The sequence below is a fragment of the Sarcophilus harrisii genome, chromosome 1 (genome assembly GCF_902635505.1).
Source record: "Sarcophilus harrisii chromosome 1, mSarHar1.11, whole genome shotgun sequence".
NCBI classification, from domain to species: domain Eukaryota; kingdom Metazoa; phylum Chordata; class Mammalia; order Dasyuromorphia; family Dasyuridae; genus Sarcophilus; species Sarcophilus harrisii.
The window spans coordinates 356,604,802-356,628,130 of record NC_045426.1 but is presented as its reverse complement, the minus strand read 5'-3'; the positions used below and the strand labels follow the sequence as shown (position 1 = coordinate 356,628,130).

General features: G+C 37.5%; 1 protein-coding gene across 1 annotated transcript; it reads left to right on the top strand.

Annotated features, from left to right (window-relative positions):
- Positions 1 to 6,243: 6,243 nt before the first annotated feature.
- On the top strand, positions 6,244 to 20,252 carry LOC100929299. The gene is made up of 9 exons (XM_003762977.2): positions 6,244 to 6,327; positions 8,508 to 8,738; positions 11,239 to 11,445; positions 12,791 to 13,024; positions 14,449 to 14,602; positions 15,946 to 16,055; positions 16,329 to 16,442; positions 17,963 to 18,109; positions 19,787 to 20,252. Exons 1-9 carry the CDS (start codon positions 6,244 to 6,246, stop codon positions 19,919 to 19,921), a joined length of 1,416 nt encoding a protein of 471 aa, XP_003763025.1. The 3' UTR covers positions 19,922 to 20,252.
- The last annotated feature ends 3,077 nt before the right edge of the window (positions 20,253 to 23,329 follow it).

The window sequence follows — 23,329 nt, the reverse complement described above, 5'->3', positions numbered from 1 at the left end:
AATAAAAGCATTTATTAGCCTGAGAGCTAGATTGATAAAAGAGGTTTATTACTGAGTTTAGAAATAGGAGATAGGTGAAGGTAGAGATAAGGAGGGCACTGGACAGAGGGTCCAGTGGACAGAGGGTCCTCACATGGCTGGCATGTTTGGAATCTCTGCAAAGAGGGATTCCCAGCGTGGCCCTTTTAAGTCGGAGACTTAGCTCGAGGGGCTTTGGGGTGTAGCCCCAAAGTTGGCTCAGATCCAGGTGGGGCTGGGACAGGTCTGGATCTTCTATTGGAATTCAAAGGGACCAGAATTTGTGAGTCAAAGGGTAATTTACATTAACTAGGGGGGGGTTGGGAATCAAAGATTGGAATCTTTCCCACATCAAAATTACATTTGAGGAGGGGACCTCCACTGAATGGGAACACAAAATCTGAATCCAGTGCATTGTAACTGCATGACTTTTCTTAAATTAATTACTTTGGGAATTACTTTGGGAAACCCTCACAGGGCTTTCCCTGAGCTTTGGGTTTGCCTATTTCCTCATGATAGCCATAGAAACCAGACCTTTATCTTCCAGAGATGAGAACCAGCTCCTCCTGCTCATGCAGAATATAGGGAGAACTTTTAATTTATCAAATTGTTGGATCTGTGGTGGATCTCAACAATTGAGCCAATGGCCATGGGTACCTGTCTCCTTAAGCCCAGCCTGGATCCTTAGTAACTGATCCCAAATTCATAATGGGACAGATTTTTGGAACCTAGAAGAGAAACATCAGTGGCCATTGACAGAACATAGGTTTTGTTAAACAGGGCAAAGTTTGAAGCTGGGAAATAGTGTATGTGAGTGGACTTAACTCTGGACAAGGTAAAAGGCTTTCTTTCCTTATCTTGTAGTGGACACTGCAGTTGTCAAGTGGACACTGCAATCGTCGTTTGGAGCTCTTGGCAGCTCTGGCACAGTTCCTTAGGAATTGCTGCGGATTGACAAAAGGCTTGCTTTTTGTCTGCTCTACCTCTAGGAGATACGAAGGAGGCTGCAAGGATTTGGAAAACTAAGTTTTTACCTGTCTAGACATCAATGGGGTTGGTACTGATGGGGGAAAGATTCCAATCTTTGATTCCCAACCCCCCCTAGTTAATGTAAATTACCCTTTGACTCACAAATCCTGGTCCCTTTGAATTCCAATAGAAGATCCAGACCTGTCCCAGCCCCACCCAGATCTGAGCCAACTTTGGGGCTACACCCAAAAGCCCTTCGAGCTAAGTCTCCAACTTAAAAGGACCACACTGGGAACCCCTCTTTGCAGAGATTCCAAACATGCCAGCCATGTGAGGACCCTCTGTCCACTGGACCCTCTGTCCAGTACCCTCCTTGTCTCTACCTTCACCTATCTCCTACTTCTAAACTCAGTAATAAACCTCTTTTATTAATCTAGCTCTCTGGGCCAATAAATGCTTTTATTGGGGACTCGTGCCGCTACTAGATTTTATTTACCGCCCTGTCCTTGCGCCGAATCCAAGGGGGTTGCAGGGGAACTCTGTTTGACTCCCTGTACCCCAAACCTGCCACTAGACCTTAACTAAAATCTAGACCTCAACATTTGGTCTATACCTCAACAGTACCATGTCATCCCAGGGACACCTGGGAAACATGGGACTCTGTTTCCCACATTTTGGAGAACCTCGAACCTAATAGGTCAATGGCCAGTTGCCAATTTTAATTGGAGGAAGGAGCAAGTTTATGGAAATGTCAGTATGTCACCTTTGTAGGGGAAGGTCCCCTAGGGATGAGAGACCTACAATATTACCCTTTTACAAGGAATAGCTCAGACATATTTTTGAGGGAACAACCTATTCTAATGGGTCATTATTAGATCTGTGGACTAACTGCTGATACTCACCTACCTCTTAATTGGACAGGGATTTGCTATATTGGACTAATATGGCCAAAATTTTTCTTTCTTCCTGAATAGGCAAACCGATATTCAGGGATTCAGTTGTACGATGATTTGGGAAGAGAGAAATGGGGTTTAGATACCTCTATTACTCAGACTGGAGATGCAAATGTTGGGGTGGTGCCTGGCCTCCAGAGAGAATAGTTAGTATGGGCCAGTCACTTGGGCTCAAGATGGAAGTTGGGGATATAGAACCCCAATATATATGTTGAATAGAATAATTAAGCTTCAAGCAGTTGTAGAGATTATGGCTGAGGCACCAGATCTTTTGGCTGACTAAGCTCCTCAAACTAGAGAGGCTGTTTTACAACACAGACTTGTGCTGGATTATTTGTTGGCTGAGTAAAGGGGAGTTTGTGTGAAACTAAATTAGTATATTTGTTGTATAAAGAGTGATGACAATAGAAATCTAGTAAAAAGAAATCATTAAGAACATTAGGAAACTTGGTCATGTTCCTGTACAGACCTGGACCTCACCTTCCTGGTATGGGGGAAGCTGGTGGAAACAGCTCCTTTGGTTTGGCCTTATAGTTCTTAGTAGTGTTATTACTCCCTATCTGCATACCTTGTTTAATCTGATTGATGACCAGAATAGTCCAAAACTCATTATCTAGAATGATTAGGTTGGAAAGAAAGCTGAAGGGTCTGTTAGATTGATAGTGTTAAAAGGACAAAGGTGGGAGCCGGTGGCCCAAGGAGACCGACAGGAACCAGAAGGGGATGAGGAATTCTATAGGGAATGTGAAGTTATGCTACAAGAATTTGAAGAGATCTCGGTGTACAAATAAAAGGGGGGACTGAACGACATGAGGTGAGATCTTTCAAGACAGTTGAGAAAATCGAGTAAGGCTTCATCTATTTCAGAGTTGGAGTAGGCCTGAAGGACTTTAAGCATCAAGTCAAGGGCATACTTAAGCCCCCTCCCTGCTATCCCCTAAGAGCATACTTAAGTCCCCTTGTTATCCTCCTAAGATATCAGTGTCTTTCTGTTTAGGTCAAATATGGGCAACTATGTACTTATTGGTCAAGTTCAATTTCTTGGGTAGTTCCCGAATTTAGAATGTAAGATCCTCAGCCAATAAAGATGAGGGTCAGTGGTGGGAGAGGGTATTTAAGTTAGGGATTAAAAGTGTTGACCCTGGCCCCTAGGGTACCTCCCCTCTTTGATTGTCTGCTCCATGAGTGGACCCCCGATTCTCTTGAGAAGGTATAATAAACTTTGCTTTGCTTCTAGATATCTCTCCAGCTTTTTTATTAAATGCTGTCTGAACCACACGCGAGGTATATACCCCAGTGAGGATATTTATAAGAATAATTTCCCCATATACATCATAATTTATAAAAGCACCTTTTGGGATAGGAAAAAAAAAAGGAAATAAAGTAGATGTTTATTGATTGGAAAATTGCTGAACAATTGTGGTACATAAATACAAAGGAATATTCTTATAGTATAAGAAATGATGTATATTATGCATATGGAAAAGTAGGGATTTACATGAACTGATTAAGGGTAAACAAATTAGAGCCAAGGAAACAGTATCCTGATGACTACAAGAAGTATTAATGGAAAGTACTATAACCAGAAAATGTGATTCCAAAGTAAAAAAGGTCAAGATATCTCTTTCTACCCTTTTGAAGAGGTGGGAAGTGTATGAGGTCCTTGCTTTTTGGTAGCTAGGTGGATGTTGCAAGAGACTGCCAGAATTACAGTAAATAATCCGGAAGTGAAACTACTCCAGGAAGCAAGCGGGGAGGAGAACTGATAAGTTTATCTTTTCAGGTGGACCTTTTGATTTTTATTACACCTTTTGTTAGATTAAGTAGAACTTTATTGCTGTAGGTCCTGATTGAATTTCTTGTTTAATTCCTTGCATTGACAAACCCCTACAGTTACTGTTTACAATTAAAAAGGCAAATTATGCTATCAACCCCCTCCCCATTATTTCTCCTTTCTGAAAGAACCTACCTGTACCTTAACACCATCTCCCTCTTTTATATTTTCTTTTAGGAAATCAGATGAATTTTGTTATTTTTTCTAGTTCTATAAAATAATTTTTTTTGGCAATTTGATTACTATAGCACTGAACAAGTAGACCAATTTAGAAAGACTTGTCATTTTTATTATATTAGCTCGGCCTACCTATGACCAATTTATTTTTTTCCAGTTGTTTAGATCTGACTTTATTTGTGTTACAAATATTTTATAATTGTGTTCTTATAGTTCTTAGGTTTGTCTGATAAATATTTTATTTTATCTACAGTTATTTTAAATGGAATTTCTCTTTCTAACTTTTGCTGATGGGCCTTGTCAGTTATAAGTAGAAATGTTGATGATTTTTGTGGATTTATTTTATACCCTGAAACTTTGCTAAAGCTGTGAATTGTTTCCAGTAGGTTTTTGGATGATTTTTTCTAGGATTCTCTAAGTATATCATCATATCATCTGCAAAGAGTGATAGTTTTATTTCCTTATTGTCTATTATAATTCCTTTAATTTCTTTTTCTTATTGCTAAAGGCAACATTTCTAGTACAATGCTGAATAATAGTGGTGATAATGGGCATCCTTGTTTCACCCCAATCTTATTAGGAATGGCACCAGCTTCTCTCCATTACAAATTCTTGTTAATGGTTTTAGATAGATACTGATGATTCTTTTAAAGTAAGCTCCCTATGCTTTTTAGTGTTTTTAATAGGAATGGGTGAGAGAAACCGAGGCAAGATAGAGGTTAGAGAGTTATAATAATTTAATTTATTGGAGAGTAAATCAATTGACTGGATTGGACTCTCATCTCCAAGTATCCAGTATAGAATATGGGGTATAGAGATTCTTTATAGAATGACAGAAACAATGACATAATGGGGAGGCACCAGAAATAGGAAAGTTATATGATATTCTAATAGATTGAAATGGGGAGCAGTATCTGATATTCTAAAATATAAGATCTTTTATCCTTATCAATTATTCTGATGATCAAGAGGGTATGATAGCCTGAGGTCTGGGGCAGAATAACTGAGGGCAATTCAAGGAGACTGTGGCATTACATTTTATCAAAAGCTTTTTCTGGATGTATTGAGATTATCATGATTTCTGCTGGTTTTGTTATTGATATGGTTGATTGTAGTAATAGTTTTGCTGACATTGAACCAGCCCAGATAATGGCATGTTATTGTTCTCTAAAAAATTATGAACAAGCAAAAAGCCTGGAAAGATTTACATGAATCAATGCTGAGTGAAACAAGAAGAACCAGGAATAGATTGTACACAGTAACAACAAGATTGTGCTATGATCAATTATGAAAGACTTGGTTCTTCTTAGTGGGTCAGTGATTTAAAGCAATCCTAATAGACATGGAATAGAAAATGCCATCTGCATCCAGAAAAAGAACTAAGGAGACTGAATGTAAATCAACACATGATTTGTTTACTTCTTTTTTCTTTCTTTTTTTTCCCTCATCCATAGTTTATCCCTTTTGCTCTGATTTTTGTCTCCCAACAAGATTCACAAAGCAATGTGTATTAAAATAAATAAATTAAAAAGAAAAAAAAAAAATGGGATTTAGAACACCTTATGGTGTTGAGGGTTCTTTAGGAACTTGCTGTGAGCCTTAATGGTATTTTCCTTTTGGTTAATTGTGAGTTCTACTAGGGGAACTTAGTTCTCATCTTTTCTCTTATTAAGTGCTAAAACTTATATGGCATTTAGCCTGCTGTTAGCAGCATAATAAAATCTTTGTCTCTTGATTTGGAGATGGTCTAAGTCTATAAATTCTTCTGAAATACCTTGCCACACAATCTCATAACTCTAATATACTTTTGGAATCCCTTACCCCAACAGTGTAGAATATTACATCTACTTTCAGCCCCCAACCCCCCTTTTTTTTGGTCATATTGCTTGGTTTTCCTGATGTTTTGCTCTTTTTTTTTTTTTCCTTAAAAACATTCTTTGTTATATGGAAGGGCTGGAAGTGGGGTGGAGAAGGATACCGTAAGAAACTCAGACACTGCAAAAACAAAAAATACCAATAAAATGTCATTTCAGAAAGAAGAGGGAAGTAATAGACTACATTTCCCTGAAATTCACATAGGTGTCTTAGTACAGTCACACCTCAAATAGGTTATGACTTCACATTGATGATGTTGGTGCTCAGCTGGATAGAGATGCATTTCCTTGTCTTTCAACTATATAAGGCTGTGCCATTTGAACACCAACATTCTCCTCTCAAAGATCCTTTCCATCCATTTACAAAGCTGGGCAGTTTTGTTTTCTAGTGATTCATTCAATCTACATCTTTTAAACAATGGAAAACTTAGCGTTTGAGATGCGTGAAAATGCCTTGCCTTCTATTGAATCTAGAAGAAAAGTGAACATCTCTTCTGGGCTGGTAAGTTACTTGTTACAATTTTTATTGTTTTTTCCTTAATGAATGTTGGAGCTTTTCCTGACTTTAGAGATTATATTTACTTCAATCTCCTTTAACTAATGAGGAAATGGGAGTCTAGAACAGCAAAATTTCTTGATAAAATATCACATTTTCTAATTCTTGCATAGAACACCGAGTGAATCCCACTTAAAGGGATTGAAATTGGATGATATATCACATGATCAGGTCCAAAAGGATGTTAATGTTTCATTTTTCAGTTGTGTCCAATTCTTCATCACACCATATGGGCTTTTCTTGAAATGGTTTACCGTTTTCTTTCCTACTTTCTCATTTTATTGATGAGAAACCGAGGCAAACAGGACTAAAATATTAACAGGTTTCAATTTAGAATTTGCCCTTTTCTAGAAGACATTATCTAATGCAATCGTTATAATTTTCTGTAGTCACTAAGAAAAAAATAAAAAAATCTAAAATCCTAATGTTGAACCAATCTACTCTTAAGTAACTGATTTACTAAACTATCCAGTCTAGCATGCTGAGCACATATTGTATGAGGTGTATACAATCTCACATAGAAACCCATAGAAGCCACAGAGCAAATGAATTTGGAGTTAGGAAGGTATAGGTTCAAATTTGACCTGATACATATTAAGTTAACTTCTTTGTGCTTTAGGCATTTCCTAAGATGCTGTATTATACATGGATTTTATTCTCATGAATGAAAAGAATTCCATTACATAGATGTTAGATACATATGAATAAATGCATTAATTAATTAAGGTAGAGGATCATGGGGTTGGGGACATATTCAGGAAGGGCTTCTAAAAGTTCATCCTTCTGCTTTCAGAAAAAATTGTGCCTCAAGCATCCCAGTCTGTTAATTTCCTTCTCTTCTCAAAAATGTTATGCCATTATCACTCTTATTCATGCTAAATGATCTTTTATCTCTTAGCAAACAAATATGGATTCTAGCCTATTGCAGAAAGTACAAGTCATCCAGAAGCCAAGACTAGTTTGTTTTCTTTCATGATTGCCCAATTTCCTTCTTGGGCAAGTCCCTAAAATAATCAATTCCTATCTTGGTTTTTATTATGGGGATGAACAAGTAAATTCTGTCCTGTGCAAAACTGTGAAATCAGTAGTTCCTTTACATCCTTCCCACATATCTTTTAAGCACTTGACTTTCTTTCCTCTTCCCCACTTAAAAGAACACTGCATTAAAAAAAAAAAATTAACAATTTATTTACACTTAATTTTAACTATATGGCAAGTTACCTTTGTATGGGTATTTGCTTTTCTAAGGCAATGTAGCATTGTTGAGTCATTTGGATCCAACTCCCCTTGATGCCATTTGGGATTTTCTTGGCAAAGATACTGGAGAGATTTGCCATTTATTTTTTCAGTTCATTTTGCAGATGAGGAAACTGAGGTAAAAATGATTAAGTGATTTGCCCAGGCTCATACAGCTAGGAAGTATCTGAGACCAAATTTGAACTCAGTACCTCCTGACTCCAAGATCAGCAATCTATTATTTACTGCACTACCTAGTTGCCCAAGATAAAAATATAGAGTTGATAAAGTTAAGAAGAGGGTTCAAACATTACTTCTGACACTAACTCTGTGACCATGAGTATCTCAACCTACTAGGAAATATAAAGGCAAAATTTATTCCTTCCTTCTTGGAGCTGACATATATTTGCTTTTTCCCTTCATGTATACACACAAAACACACACACACGTAATTTTAAAGCTGGAAGAGAACTTGGCTATCATATAATCTAACACCTACATTTCATACTGTGGGAACTGAGACAAAAGGAAATTAAAGAACATTTCTGTAGTCATATATTGGGTTAATGGAGCAGTAAAATGACTCAATAGTCCCAGAGCATGCAAATGTTGTCTTTTTTAATTCACAGTTTTTTACTAATTTATTAACTAATTTATCTAGTTATCTATTTGTCTATTTATTCACCCACTTATTCATGTATTTATTCATCTATCCATTCATTGATCTATCTATCCATCCATCTATATTTGTTGGCAAAAGTGTGTATTCAATAAAAATAAGATGAAATCTCTTCTAGGTAAAGGACAACAGAAAGTTTCATTTCAAAAAGAAAAAGGGTTTTCCAGGTTCTTTACAAGTAAAAAATTTGTTATTTCATAACTTCTCATAGGAAAAGAAGAGCCAGTGGTCTTTAATGAGGATCTTCTTGATTTGTCTTCTGGCCTGTGTTATTACCACATCGATAGGTGTGCTGATACTCTCCTTGGTTTATGTTTCCAACTTCCGGACACATACAAATATTCATTTCCAGCCTGAAATACCAGAGACTCCGTCTGATCCAAAGGGTGAAAATCCTGTTGACTTAAAATTCCAATTTCTTAACCGTCTGCATAAATCCAAGGTAGGAATTACATGTTAACGAAACAACACTCTCTATAAAACAAACAAACAGCTTGGTTTCTTATCAAACATGTCAATAAATGAGTCTCAGGGCCCTACCTGAACAGAAGGGTAAAATGGGTCAATATATGGTCGTACAATAGATAGAGTAATGGATCCTGGAGTTAGAAAGACCTGAGCAAATCCTCTCTGTTCCCTAGTTTCTATAAAATGGGCATAACAATGGCACCTTCCTCATGGGATTGTTATAAGGATAAAATGAAATATTTGTAAGATATTATATAAACCTTAAATGATAGAGTGTTGTCATTAAATTGTGGTTATTAATTGTGGTGTTTAATTAATTAAATTGTGGTTATTAATTGTGGTATTAAATCATGGCTCCTCCAGATTGAAAGCTGACTGGCCAGAGGGGCATATTTACACCAGTTCTGGGGCCAGCCATGACTAACATCAGGAAGGGGTGGGAGTGTGTTGGGAACTGTGGTTTGAAGGCAGATCAAAGCTGAGTCCCCCATCCCACCCCCAAAATGGGCCTCTTCTTCTTAGCTATCTAAGGGATGGGCTTCTAGATACGCCAGGGAAAGCTAGGTTCACGCCTGAATGGGCCACTGACCATGCCGGCCTTCCTTTCTGAGGTTTGGGTTGGAGAAGGTGCTCACAGCAGAGCTGTAGCTATTGAGCTCCCATACTGACTACTAAACCTGTTTTCCTCTTTCTGAGAACACAGCTGAGTTTGGGAAACATTCTGGCTCTGGCCTTTCTTGTTTTCCCTACCGATATCCCTGAAAAAAAAAAAAAAAATCTTTTGAAGTTAACATAATGTTTCCATTGCCAGCTCTCACATCTGTTCCCTCCAGTCATATAGCCATTTATTCCAGTTACTGTGGATGGCTCCCTATTACCTATAGGATAAAGCTGTCTGCAGCCTACCCTGCCAGCCTTATCATACACTATTCCTTTTTATTTACTCTTATGTTCCAACCAAAATGGTTTTCAAGTTGTTTTCTATTCATATCCTATCCCTCCTGACCTCTGTTCATTCTTACAAGCCATATCCCCTGTCTGAATTGAATTCCCCCTTTATTTTTGCTTGTTGAAATCCTTCTCTATATTTAAGGTTAAGACCCATATGCTGTCCCTTCTATGAATCAGAACTGATCTAGTCTAACTGAAAGTGATCTTTTCCTGCTTGAAATTCTTATCACACTATGGTTCTCTCCAGTGCTCTCATTATATTTTTTCTGAACTCAGGCGTTTTTGGGGTAGATGAAAATATAAAAACTGGCTTGAAGCTTAAGATCTTGCCAAGTGGTCCCATCACTTCTTGGCAAATAGACAGAAGAAATGGAGGCAGTGTCAAATTTTATATTCTTGGACTCAAAGATCACTGTATGGCAACAAAAGACAGTTACTCTTTGGAAGAAAAGCTGTGGCAAATTTGGACAGAGAACTGAAAAGCAAAGAAGTCACCTTGCCCAGTCTAGAGTCAAAGCTATAGTTTGTTTTTGTTACTGAGGCAGATGGCTCAATGGATACAGGACTAGCTCTGGAGACAAAAAAATCCTGAGTTCAAATTCAGCCTTAACCTATATTTGACTTAATCTGCTGGAGAAAGAAATGACAGCTCACTCTAGTATCTTTCCTTAGAAAGTCCCATAGCAATCACAAAGAGCCAGCTCCGACTCGACAACATACATGGCTTTGCCAGTAGCAATGTATGTGAGAGTTGGACTCACAGGAAAGAGAATCGCCATAGAATCGACGCTTTCAATCTGTGGTACTAGAGAATGCTTTTGCCAGGCCATTGGATAGCAAAAAGATCAAATCAGTCATTACTTAACCCAGACTATTGACTGGAAGGTCAAATGCTAAAGCTAAAACTTAAATACTTTGGCCAGGAAAAGGTAGGATTCTTTGGAAAAAACCCTGATTTGAGGAAAAATTGAAGGAGAAGGTGACAGCAAAGGATGAGATGGGAAGAGAGAATCATGAAAGTAACAAACATGATCTTGGGCAGACTTTAAGACAGAGAAGAGGAGAGAAGGGCCAGAGAAGGGCACTATGGTCATGAAGAGTCAGACATGGCTGAATAACAACCTATCCTTAAACTAGATGATAAGTTTTTGTGGGACAAAAGCTGCATTGTTTTTCCACTGGTGTTTTTGAAATGTCAGAAGCATTAAGGGAAGGTCCTGGGCACTTGGGGTGGCTCTCCTGGGAGGAGAACTGCATAAGAGTGGCAGAGAGGGCTGGGTAGTAAGCTGTGTCATGGGAAAGAATACTTATATTAGTGAGCCCCCCATCCATGAGAGTGTCAGACCATGCCTAACATGTAGCATAGGGTTTCGAGCAGAGGAAGCATAGAGGAATTGTTTTTAAATTTGGCTTGACCTCACATTTTCACTCTACCTTCCAAACAAAGAGGTCTGCAGTGGCTCTAAGCACCAAGCATGATACTCTCCCTATTGACAGTATTTCCTTTGTCCACGGTTTTCTAGGTTTTTGAGTTCCCAGGGGGTGCTATTCAATGGGCACGATATCGGAATAATCTCAGGGACTACCTCAGTGTTGAAGAAGAAGCCTTTGGCACCAGCCTGAACACAAAGCAGTCACACATGACTTTTGGAACTCTGAGAATTAAAAGTAATGGCCTCCGTGCCCCCCACTGGCACTTCAACGCCAATGAACATGGCTACCTTGCACAGGTGGGTCTGGGTTGCTCTCCTTCTTAGGTCAAGCATTTATATTATATACCTGCCATTTCTCTCTAGGAAAAGCAGTAACTGAAAGTAGCAGTTTTCCAACGTGAAACTCAGAGCCCCTTGTGATTAAGGGTATGGGATTCCAAATTGGTCATCTTTTGGTAGTCAAGCTCAGAGAATTTTCTTCTAATCCAGATGGAAGGCTCATATGGAAGAAAACAGACTTACTTGACTAGGTCTGGAAGGCTTGGTTAAGGAATGTGCAGCCAGTCTCTTATGAGATATAAAACAATGAATGACTTTAGTGTCACTTTCTAATTATTTATCTTAAATCATAATCTTAAGACTGAAAGATACCTCAGAGAGCATCTACTCTGAGCCTACAAATTCTACAAATAAGTAAATGGAGACACAAAGCTAGAATCATAGATTAAGATTAATCTGAGACCATCTAGTCCAACTCCATGTTATACATGATGAAGCTGAGACCCAGTTTGGACTTCTGGAAAGTCCAAGGTCACATAATCCTTAAGTGAAAGAGAAAGGCTCCAGAGCCAAGGCTTTTTTCAAAGAGCTGGGACCAGGATCTGTTTCCTGAAACCCAGTTCAATACTTATTTAAATAGTTTTGTGGTTGTAGTTGAGTCATTTTTAGGTGTATCTGCTTCTTCATGACCCCTTTTGTGATTTTCTTGGCAGAGGTACTGCCATTTCCTTCTCTAGTTTATTTTACAGATGAGGAAACTGAGACAAATACAATTAGGTGACTGGTCCAGGGTCACATAGTTAGGGAGTATCTGGGGCCAGATTTGATGTTAGTAAGATGGATCTTTTTCACTCCAGGCCCAGTGCTTTATCCACTGTGCCACCTAGTTGTTCCCTTTATAATAAATGATATATAACAACATATAATCTTAAAATTTACAATATAAATTTTAACAACTCTCTGAAGTAGGTTAAGTGTGTCAGTATTCTTATTTTAATGAGGAAACTGAGGCTTGGAGATATTAAATGATTTCCATAATGTCAGATAGTTAGAGCCAGGAATTGACCTTGGACCAAATGCTCTTTCCATTATGTTAAAATGCCTTTCTGCACATATATGCTACAATACAAATAATTTTGTAAAATTAAAAAGCATTTAAAGATTTTTACTCTGCCCATCATTGAAGTGGTGTGAGAGCCAAATGAAAGAATGGCCATGTGGACATAATTCCAAAAGTAGAGAGTGCCATGCAAACCTGGGTTATTATTATCATATATGGCATCTTGACAATTTATCAGGTGGAAAGCAAAGTCATCCATCCACCTGTGAACACACAAACAGTGTTTTTTCCTTTGTACTGTAGGGAACTGCCTGGATTGGTGTAGTTGATGCAGGAGGCAGTGTGGTCACCACCTACAATGTCACTGCTGGCCAGGTGATCTTCTTCCCTAGAAACATCCTGCACTGGATAAAGAATGTGGGAACTGAGGACTGCCTTTTCTTGCTCTTCTTCACCACACATGATGAGCTTCAGACCCTGGATGTTGATGATGTGTTTTTCTCTACACCAGAGGACATTGCATCCAGATCTCTCAAGGTTTGTACCATTTCTTCAAGTGGATGTGATGCTTTTGAGTGGTCTAGAGGTTAGTGGGTATAAGAGAGTTCTTTAGAATCCCCTTTATCGGCCATGGGTTTTAGGAGTGAAAAAATTCACTTATTCCCGAATTATTAGTTGCAAAAGGAAAGTTTATTGTTAGATAAAAATCAGTTTACCCAGAGACTGACTTCTATAGTGACAGATCTATTGGAAAATGGAGTTTTGCACTGAGAAGGCAGTTCTCAGTGGACAGAAGGTTCTGGCAGCTAAGTGAGCTACTGAGGTCTATCTGCAAAGGACTTTATTTGATGGAAGCTATTATATTGAGTGTCTTGGTGGGGGTTGGGACAGCCCGAGCAGGTTAGACCCTGTGGGGGTTGGGATAGCCCAAGTTGGCTCAGAATTTGAATTCAATGAGTTCCTTCAGTTCAATAGGATTGGAATTCCTTTTGCTAGAAGACAGAAAGAAACTGTCTTGTTTACTTTCCCTCGGGTGGGGTCCCTCACTGAGGCAGAGTTGAAGGAGATTTTCTCCTTCAAGGATTTTTAAGAGTTTCAGGGTCCCCTCCTCAAATGCACCACAAAGCTTTGGGTTCACTAAGATATCATGGGAAGGAATTTGGCCCTGAATGAGTCCAGAGACATCTAATTGAATGAACATTTCTCAGGTTCACTATTCTAGCCACCAACCCTAGAATGGCAGCACCTCAGAGTAGAAGGGACCTTAAAGGGTTTCCTGCATAACTCCTACCTCAACAGAAATGATTTTTACATCTTTCCTTTAAAGTGATCCTCCAGCGTCAATTTAGAAATGTCAACTGGAGGAGCCTACCTTCTCAAGGTAGACCATCCCACTTTGGGACAGTATTTCCTGAGCCCCACGCTCTTACGTTTTGCCTGATGCTAGAAATGGAATTGTTTTTGTTTCCTGAATTTCCATGGAATTCTATATGTGTTGGGGAGAAATGTGAAATTTGCTTAGATATTTGTTAAACACTTACTATCTGCTATCACACAGTATATTTAATATAAATGTATGCTCTTATTCTAAGGCATGGGTCCCTACTCTTTTCCTGATGAGTATGGACTTCTGATATCCCCAAAGTCTTAAGACCACCTGTGGAGAAATGAGAGAACAGATATTGTTCCAGGGAAGGGGTAAGATATGAGGTCAATGAGGTCAAATTTCAGAACACTAGTGACCTGATAAAATAAAGAAGTAGAAGGGCTAGTAGAACAAGAGAAGGCCAATATTTCTTTCTACTGGAAAGGCTGACATAAAATTAGTATAGGTCTTTTAGTACTTGAGAGATATTTCCCAAACTTTTAATTGTATTTTAACTTTAGATGGGGCTGTTGTGTCTTTGATAGTTTAAAGAGGTAGAATAAAAAATTAATGGGTGCTGTTTGTATATTTTTAGCCTCAAGGTGGAGTTAATTTTGTTAGAACATTCAAAAAACAAACAGAGGATCAGGCTGTCAATCTCCCTCTCAATTTGGCTGAGCTGGTTATGAATGCCAGCTACATACAGTCTCCAGACAACTTAGTATGGCGATACTTTTATGATCTTAAAGGTAAGGATGAATCATTATGATATTTTTTCTTGAGGTCACAACCCAATTAATTTAGGATGCAGTAATATAGTTTATATATTCAATAAATGTGGAACCAAATGAGGGATTTTTGAAACTCATATTGTTGAAGAGACTTACAGTGTGAAGATCTGGTAGAATTTTCTCTTTGAAATTAAAAAGATATGAAATAGAATTTTCTCTTTGATATTAAAAAGATATGAAATAAACAGTTTTTTTTTTTTTTTTGATACAACCTAAGTGGGACATCAGTAGTTTACAGTAGTACATAATTGTAATTTCAGGTTTATGGCTTCCTGTATTCCAAGTAGACAACCTCAGTGATTAATTTAAGTTTTTTTTTTCCTCAAAACTTCATTTCTTTTTTCCCTGCCTTATATTCTCCTGTGCTTTTGTATGTACAGACAAAGACAGAGTTAATAGATTCTGATAAGTTTATACCAGGGAGCTTTGGGACAAAGAAATATATAAAAAGAGGAGTGCTGTTCCCTAGAATATGGATTTGTCAAATATGGAATTCAGAGGGATCAATTTTAAGCAATATTCCATTGGGATGCTATAAAATGAGAAAATATTTATAAAGTGCTTTGTGAGCCTTAAAATGTTATACAAATGCTAGCGATTATTATTTTTATTATTATCACTGTGCCCTGCTCTCTACCACTTTCATGAATCATTGTCCTGCTACTGTAAATCCCAACTCTCATCTCTGTCTCCCTCCTTTCTCTCCTCCCTGATGTTCAGAGTCAACACATTAAACCCTAACTCTCATTTGTGTTATAGGAAAAAATCTACTCTATATTTTTTTAACTTACCTAACTGGGGCTTGTAAGGGTTTGTTCAGTCACATAATTGGTGGCAAGGTATTAAGGAGAGAAGGCTTTAAACCCTCTTTCCTCTACAACCACTGGGATGGCATTCATTTTAGCAAGAACCTCTGGAGATAATCATAGGAGCACAGATTTAGAGCTGGAAAGTTTCTTAGAGGTCTGAGCCCAGCCTCCTTTGGAAAATGAAGAAGCCACAGAAATGAAGTGATTTATTCTATTCTTTCCACCATATTTCACTGACACAAATGACCCTGTCTTTATTACTCCTTCCAGGGATCTTAGTAATGGGAGTTTTAAGCTAGATAACAAATGTTATGGTAGATCTTCATTTGAGAGACCAGTAGAATCTTGTAACAAGCCTGAAATAATTTCAACCAGTGTTCTGCCTAAAGGAAAACTGATACCTTTTGTGTCCTGTAGTTTCTCCCATCTTTTGTATTACTGGGTAGAAGTGTTTTGATTTGCTTTGTGATTTTCAAACTTCCTTTTCTTCAGGTTCAAAGGAATTTCGATTTCCAGGAGGAATAATTCAATGGGCTCGATATAAAAAAAATGGAAATGGACTAAGTGACAATGAGAAGATTTTCAGTGAATCCTTGAATCAGGTAATTTGGGGAGTAGGATCCAAATTTCTTGTTTAAAAAAATAAAAATTTTCAAGTTATATCTATAGATCAACAGTCAGGAGGAGGTTTGTAAAATAACAAATTAATTGGGGCAAGATGGACAGGGAATTCAGGGCTCATCATTATCTGACTTGGACAGCTTCATTAATTAGAAAGAGCCCACATTCCCCAAAATCCCCTTCCCTCTAACTGAAGAGACTCATGTTATAATAGAGCACACTAACTAAACATCTATGTTTCTTTTTGCTTTCAGAATGAAAATTCCCTTACTCTGGGAACTCTCAGAATTTACACCAATGGCTTAAGACAGCCTCATTTTCATTTTAATGCTAATGAAATGGGATATGTCATCAGTGGATGTGGACAGGTGATTTCTTAAAACTTTTTTGCAAATAAATTTCTTCTTTTTCTTTAATGCAAAAAAAAAAAAAAAAAAAAAAAAAAAAGACCAAAAGAAACTCTAGATAATTTGTTCCAGTAGAAAAAACTTTGCCTTTGATGTTGTAGTACTTAAGTTAAAGTTCTAGCCATTTGCCACCTGTTTTAGCTCAGGCAAATCATGTAGAATTGCAGGACTTCCTTGTGTAGAGAATACTTCCATCTGCTACTGGTGTAGGCCTCCATCATGCTTGGATTGTTACAATGGCCTGATGGTGGGTTTGCTTTCCTCAGTGCTCTGTGAAAGTGAAAGCAGCCTTTCACAACCTAACCCCCTTCACCTTTTTCAGACTCCTACACTTTACTCTCTAACATATACTCTTTGAGCTGGCTTCCTGGCTATTCCATGAAAAAGCACTCCATTTTTCAGCTCCATATCTTCTCTTTAGGCATCTGTTATATCTGTAATTCTTTCTCTCATCTCTGGCTTTTTTTAAGTCCCAACTAAAACCCCACCATCTACAGGAAGTCTTCCCCAACCCCTGTATTCCAATGCTTTTCCTCTATTGATTATCTTTTATTTACCTGTACCTAGCTTGCTTTGTATATATCTATTTGCATGCTGCCTCCTCCATTAGATTGAGTTTGTCTTTTGTCTCTTTTTGTTTTTCCAGTGCTTGGCAAAATGCCTGGCACATAGTAGGTGTTTAATAAATGTTTTTTGAATTGAGTTAAGTGGAGGAACTGGATTAGACAATTCCTAAAGTCCCTGTGCTGTGCCCTTTGAATTGTGAGTAATTATATGTGAAAGGCAGAATAGCTTCCTCTAGAGAAAGGTCTGTTACAGCTTTATGCTTTTATTTAGCTCTTCTTGATTACTTCTTTGTAAAAGACTATAAGACAATTTTGGAGAAGAGTGAAGAAGGCCTGTGATTTCATTGGCAGAGCAACTTCTCAGTCAAAAAATAATTTCCTTCTACCAATACATATTATCAATTAGTCAGTCAACACTTAAAAGATAACTATGTGCCAGATATACAAAGAAAAATAAAAAATAGTCCCAGCTTTTAAGTAATTCACAGTTTGGCACCTGCTTTTCAGCTTAAAGTCACTAAGAGCTGCTGAGGGCATTAATCTGCCTAGGACATATAGTTAATGTATATTTAAGAAGGCCTTGGATCCAATCCTTGGGGCCAGCTCCTATTTACAGCCTCTCAGTTATAATAGCATGCTGTTGTTTTTCAGTCATGTCCATCTCTGTGATCCAACTTGGGGTTCTCTTAGTGAAGATATTAGAGTAGTTTGTTGATTCTTTCTCCAGCTCATTTTATCAATGAAGTGGCAAACAGGACTAAGTGACTTGCCCAGCTAATAAGTATCTGAAGTCAGTCCTCCTAACTCCAGGTCCAGCACTCTTAACTACTGCACCACCTAGCTGCCCTATAAATAGTATGCTTGGTGATTATAGTTACATTTTTCTAATAGGCTTCCATATTTTATTTTGCTTAGGTGGGAATCATTAGTAGCCACGGTACTACTGATTTTAACATTGGTATTGGAGATGTAGTATTTTTCCCAATTGGGACCCAGCATTACATCAAGAGTACATGTGATGAGGATCTGCTTTTCATTCTTGCCTTCACCACTGGAAATGAGGTAAGAATTATGTTCCCATTGTAACTGACAGATTGTAGAATCCTCAAGATCAATGCATTGGTGAATGGAAGAAAGAACATAGAACATAGATCAGTTTCCAAATTTAATCTTCCATTTACATAGGTTTTTCATTTTAAATAAGTCTAATTTACAAAGATCCATATCTATAGTTATACACATATTTATATGGATATATGTGTGTGTATATAAAACATTTTTGGTGTGTATGTGTGTGTGTTGGATAGAGAGGATTATTCACTTTATAGGTATATTACTTGATTTACAAAGATGTTTACCATAGATGATAAACAAGATGAAATTTTGAGTCCAACCCAACAGAATGCTATTCACAAAGGCTTGCATTCAGATTTTTTTTTTTAAATTAAAGTATACAAGAATGAGGAGAGACCTGGTTTGACAGCAGCTCATTTGATAATGAGACAGTGTGGTGCAGTTTCTGGGGAGTTGGTTTCCCCAGCAGAATAAACCTTTGATATATTCTAGCTGCTGATACACATCACTCTCAGAGCCCCAGAGAATTCTCTTAAAACTAAATTACACAATATCTATTAATCTATATTGATAGAAGGGTTTCCTTACTAGGAGTATATCTATACTGATAAAATCACAAATATGGATACCCACACACAAGCACACATACACACATACTCATATACACAACAAAGGTAGAGGTTTTAGGGGACCGAAATCTTAAGAAGAGGTAACATTTTCCTATAGTGGTTTCTTATAAATGCTCCATAATTAGATTGCATTAATAGAAATAGAGTGTCTAGATCACAGTATCACAGGAAGCGTCTGCCTGCTGTGATGGTCAGGTTGCATCTGGAACTGAGTGTTCAGATCTGGGTGCTGCATTTTTAGAGGGATTTTGACAAATTGGAGAAGACATTTATTTCGTGCCTCTTATATGCCAGGAGCAGTGATGGATGCTGAAAAGCATGGCGTACAAGTAATAGTTCAAACCTTCTAAGATATTATGCTTGGAAATGCCAAGATTTAGGGCAATCATGATCACTCTTTTCAAATGTTTCCAAATCTGTCAAATAAAATAAAGAAGTCGGCTTGTTCTTTATGACTCCTTAGGGCAGAATTAGAACTAGTAGAAGTTCTAGGGAGGCAGATTTGGCTTAATATTAGAAGGAACTTTCTAACAGCCAGGGCAGTTCAATAAAAGAATAACATGCCCTGCTAGATAGTGAGCTCACTGTCACTGAAGGAATTAAACCGAGGTTAAACAACCATCTGTGGGAGACGCTATAGAAGGGATTCCTACAACTAGACTCCACAGCCCCCAGGATCCCTTTCAGCTCTAATCCTCTGGTCTTGGTCCATTAAAGAAAGTGCTTTACATAACTCTTTGCAGAAAGAGATCAGCTGTGTCAAGCCAATATGTCTGTCTTGTCCAGGTTGCTCTATGAATGCTCTAACATATTTTAAAGTTCTCTTAGAAATTTGAGTTAATGGGGCAGCTAGTGGATAAAGCACCAGCCCTGAAGTCAGGAGGACCTGGGGTTCAAATCTGGTCTCAGACACTTAACACTTCCTGGCTGACTATGTGATCCTGGGCAAGTCACTTAGCCCTAATTGCATCAGGGGAAAAAAAGCTATTTGATTTGGGACAGTCGTAACGTGGTGTCCTTGCATTTACATTGGCAGCTACAAACCCTGGACCTGGATGACTACATCCATGCGACAGCTGACCACATCCTGGCCCAGCTTTTCCTCAAGAAGCAGAGTGAGTTTAAGAAGATCCCAAAATTCCCTGAAGATCAAGCCATCAATTTGCCTTAGCCTGACTCATGACTCGGCATCTAATTTTCTTCTCCACTCCCCTTTCCTGAGAGACATTTGGTTTCAGTTACAGTATTTCAAGTACAAAGTCATTTCATCTTTTCAAATAACTATGAAGTTAGTTCAATGAAAGTGGATTTATTTGAATTTCAATTTAAAAACAAATTATTTGACTCCATCTCTAATGTTCATGCACAAAGAAAAATCTCTGAAAACGGTGTGAATATTATTAAGATGTATGTAGGAAGAGATTGATCACTTAAATAGAAATATTTTGATATAGATTTGTTATTTATATATACAACTATATATTTTTATTCTGCTTTTATCACTCCAAAATTTAAGAGTAACCATCCTTTTATAATGTTTACAAAACAATCAACAAGTATTTATCAAGTGTTCTCTATATGCTTGGCATCAGTAAAACTGAATGCTATGGATTTGTTTTTTTCTAAATATCCTGTAATTTTCAATAAATAGGCAATAGTGGATATAAGGTGGGTTTTACAGTCAGAAAGACCTGCATTCAAATTCTGTTTGGCAAACACTAGCTGGATGACACTTAAGTAATTCACAACCTCTTAGTGTCCTTGGTGATTCTCTAAGACCAGAAATAATAAAAATGCCAAGATTGATAGGAATTTCCACACTTGAAGTTAGCTATACTTAGGAAATCAGAGTTCTGCATTGTTCTAATGTACCCTCATTTTATACTATAAGAAAGGAAGTGTATTATAAAAGTTGTCAGTGTATATGTATATAGTGAACCATTGGCATCTGGCTCCACAAAATCTTATTTAGAGGTTGTATGTGTATAGTGGTGGAGACTGCTTTAGATTGAATATTGGTGACACTTTCAGTAATATAACCTCTTAAAAACTAGCAAATTGCTTTTAGGAACACCACATCAGGCCAATAATAAATTTAATATGCATTTTTATGTATAACTATGTCATTATGCTCAGGAGTGAAATCTTATTTTACTCATGTTTGTATAGTAAAGTTTAGAGTTGTTGTTTTTTTTTCCTGGATTTACTTGAAATAGAAAATATTATTACCTAAAGGAAAATGTTACTACCTCAGAATTTTCACTTTTAAAAAATTATAATAGACTTGAAGTTTAGTTACTGATAAAGCCTAAATAAGTTGAAATTAACTTTCTGAATGTATAAAAATAAAATAAAATAAAAAAGCTGATAAAGAGCACTAAGTGGAAATATGTGTCTTGTATATCTGTGTGAAAATAGGAACTACAATCATTTGGCAACATCTTGATCAATGAATTCTTCCAATCATTTGATAATCTAATAGTAAAAAAAACCCTCCAAATATGATGGAAGGAAAAATAAAATTTTAAAAATGTTGCAAAGGAGTACTTGTTCTTGGATAAGAAACCCTGAAGTTTTGTCTAAAAGGGTTTCTTTCAGAATTAGAAAAAAAAATTATTTACTTTTCACTGTCTAATGTTTTATTTTATTTTGAAATAATAAATCCTGCCAGTTGCATTTCAAATATTCCACTTTGCTCCCTTGATTAAGCCCCAAATCCCTTCCCCTGAAATAAAACGTTTTACTAAGTTTCCACAGAATGCTATTCTGGAAAGCAATTTGGAAGTATGCCCAGAAAGTTACCAAACTGGACATACCCTTTAACAAAACTATACTACTAGGGGCAGCTGGGTGGCACAGTGGATAGGGCACCAGTCCTGAAGTCATGAAGACCTGAGTTCAAATCTGATCTTGATGAAGTTTAGGTTTTGGGGTTCCCTTTCAGGGAACCAAATGATGAGGTCTAGATTTAGGGAACCAAAATGAGATTAGGGTTTTTGGTGGTTAGGGAGTTAAATGATAAGTCTAGTGGCAGGTTCGGGGTTCAGGGAACCAAATGGAGAGATTTGGCTCCCCTGCATCCCCTTTGGGATTCGGCACAAGGGTAGGGAGTTTTGGGGACCCCCTTCTGGTGATGCAGAGGTTCTCTGTAAAGGAATTTACAGACCTGAAAACCTAGATTGATAAAAAGGTTTATTATGGGGATTGGAAGTGAGGTTAGAAATCCTGAGAGAGGCATAAAGTCTGGTTAGGAAAATAGGATAAAGAGAGGACAACACTGGAAGAGAATGTTATTCTAGTGGGCAGAGGTTTCCTTGGCATGGCATGGCATAGCATGGCAGGTTTAGAGCCTGAAAAGAGAGGATTTTAGATTGGTTTTTTTATAATAGGAGCTTTGGCTACAAGCTGAAGGGGACTTGTGGGTGGAGCCCCAATTGGCTCAACCACAAGCTGGGTTTCCGCTTGAGCTGGAATTTGAATAGAATTGAATGAGTTTCTTTAATTCAATAGGGTTGGAATTCTTTTAACTCAGGACTGAACCAACCCCATCTAGTAACAGAATGAAACTGGTTGTCTTGTTTCCCTCAGGGGGGGTCCCACGGAGGGAGGGTCCAAGGAGAATCTCTCCTTCAAGTTTTGGGGTCCCTTCTTCAGTCTCAGAACTTAACACTTCCTAGCTGTGTGACCCTGGGCAAGTCATTTAACCCCAATTGCCCTGACAAGAAATAAATAAATCAGCTAATTAAAAAACAAAACAAAACTATACTACTGCTAGGTCTATGTCACAGACATCAAAGAAAATATTTATAGCAGCTTTTTTTCATGGTAGCCAAAAGCTGGAAAATAAGACAAGTACTTTTTTTTTGAGAAATGGATCAAGAAATTGTATACAAATGAAGTAGAATTTGTGTAATGGGAAATGATGGATTGAACAATTTCAGAGGAAACTTAGAAGATCTTTATGAACTGATTCAGATTAAAGTGATCTATAAACAATCTATAAAATGATAACATTAAGATATTAGAACTCTGATCAATCAATACAATGATAAACAAGGAGTCAGAATGTTCTACCACAAGTTATTCAAAAATAGTCCCTGTGAACATTTGGAGTGGATTCTCTAACTTTGTATATCTTGCATTTCTTTTGAGCTAATTCAGTTCTGCTTTGGTCATAGAGCAAAGCAAAAACAGAACATTCCAAGCTCCTATTGGTCTGATCAACCATAGTCAGACACAATAAACTTTAACATAGTGATGCCATTTTCAGCCCCTTCAGTATCAAACCAACCTCCAACTAACTTCCCCTACTGAGCCAATTAAAAAATGGCAAAAATAAAATAAATTCCCACATTTTCCATGTTTGAAAATGTATGTTTCTGCATTTTAAATTCATCATCTATAAAGAGATGTGACATATTTCAAATTCATTCATTCTGACTCCTTGTTTATCATTGTGTTGATTGATCAGAGTTCTAATGTTATCATTCTCTGATAAGGGCATGTCATGCTGGGCAGTCCTGTGCCCTCCCATGTCATACAATCAATTCTAAAGTTCTTAAGAATAGACCTGGTGATG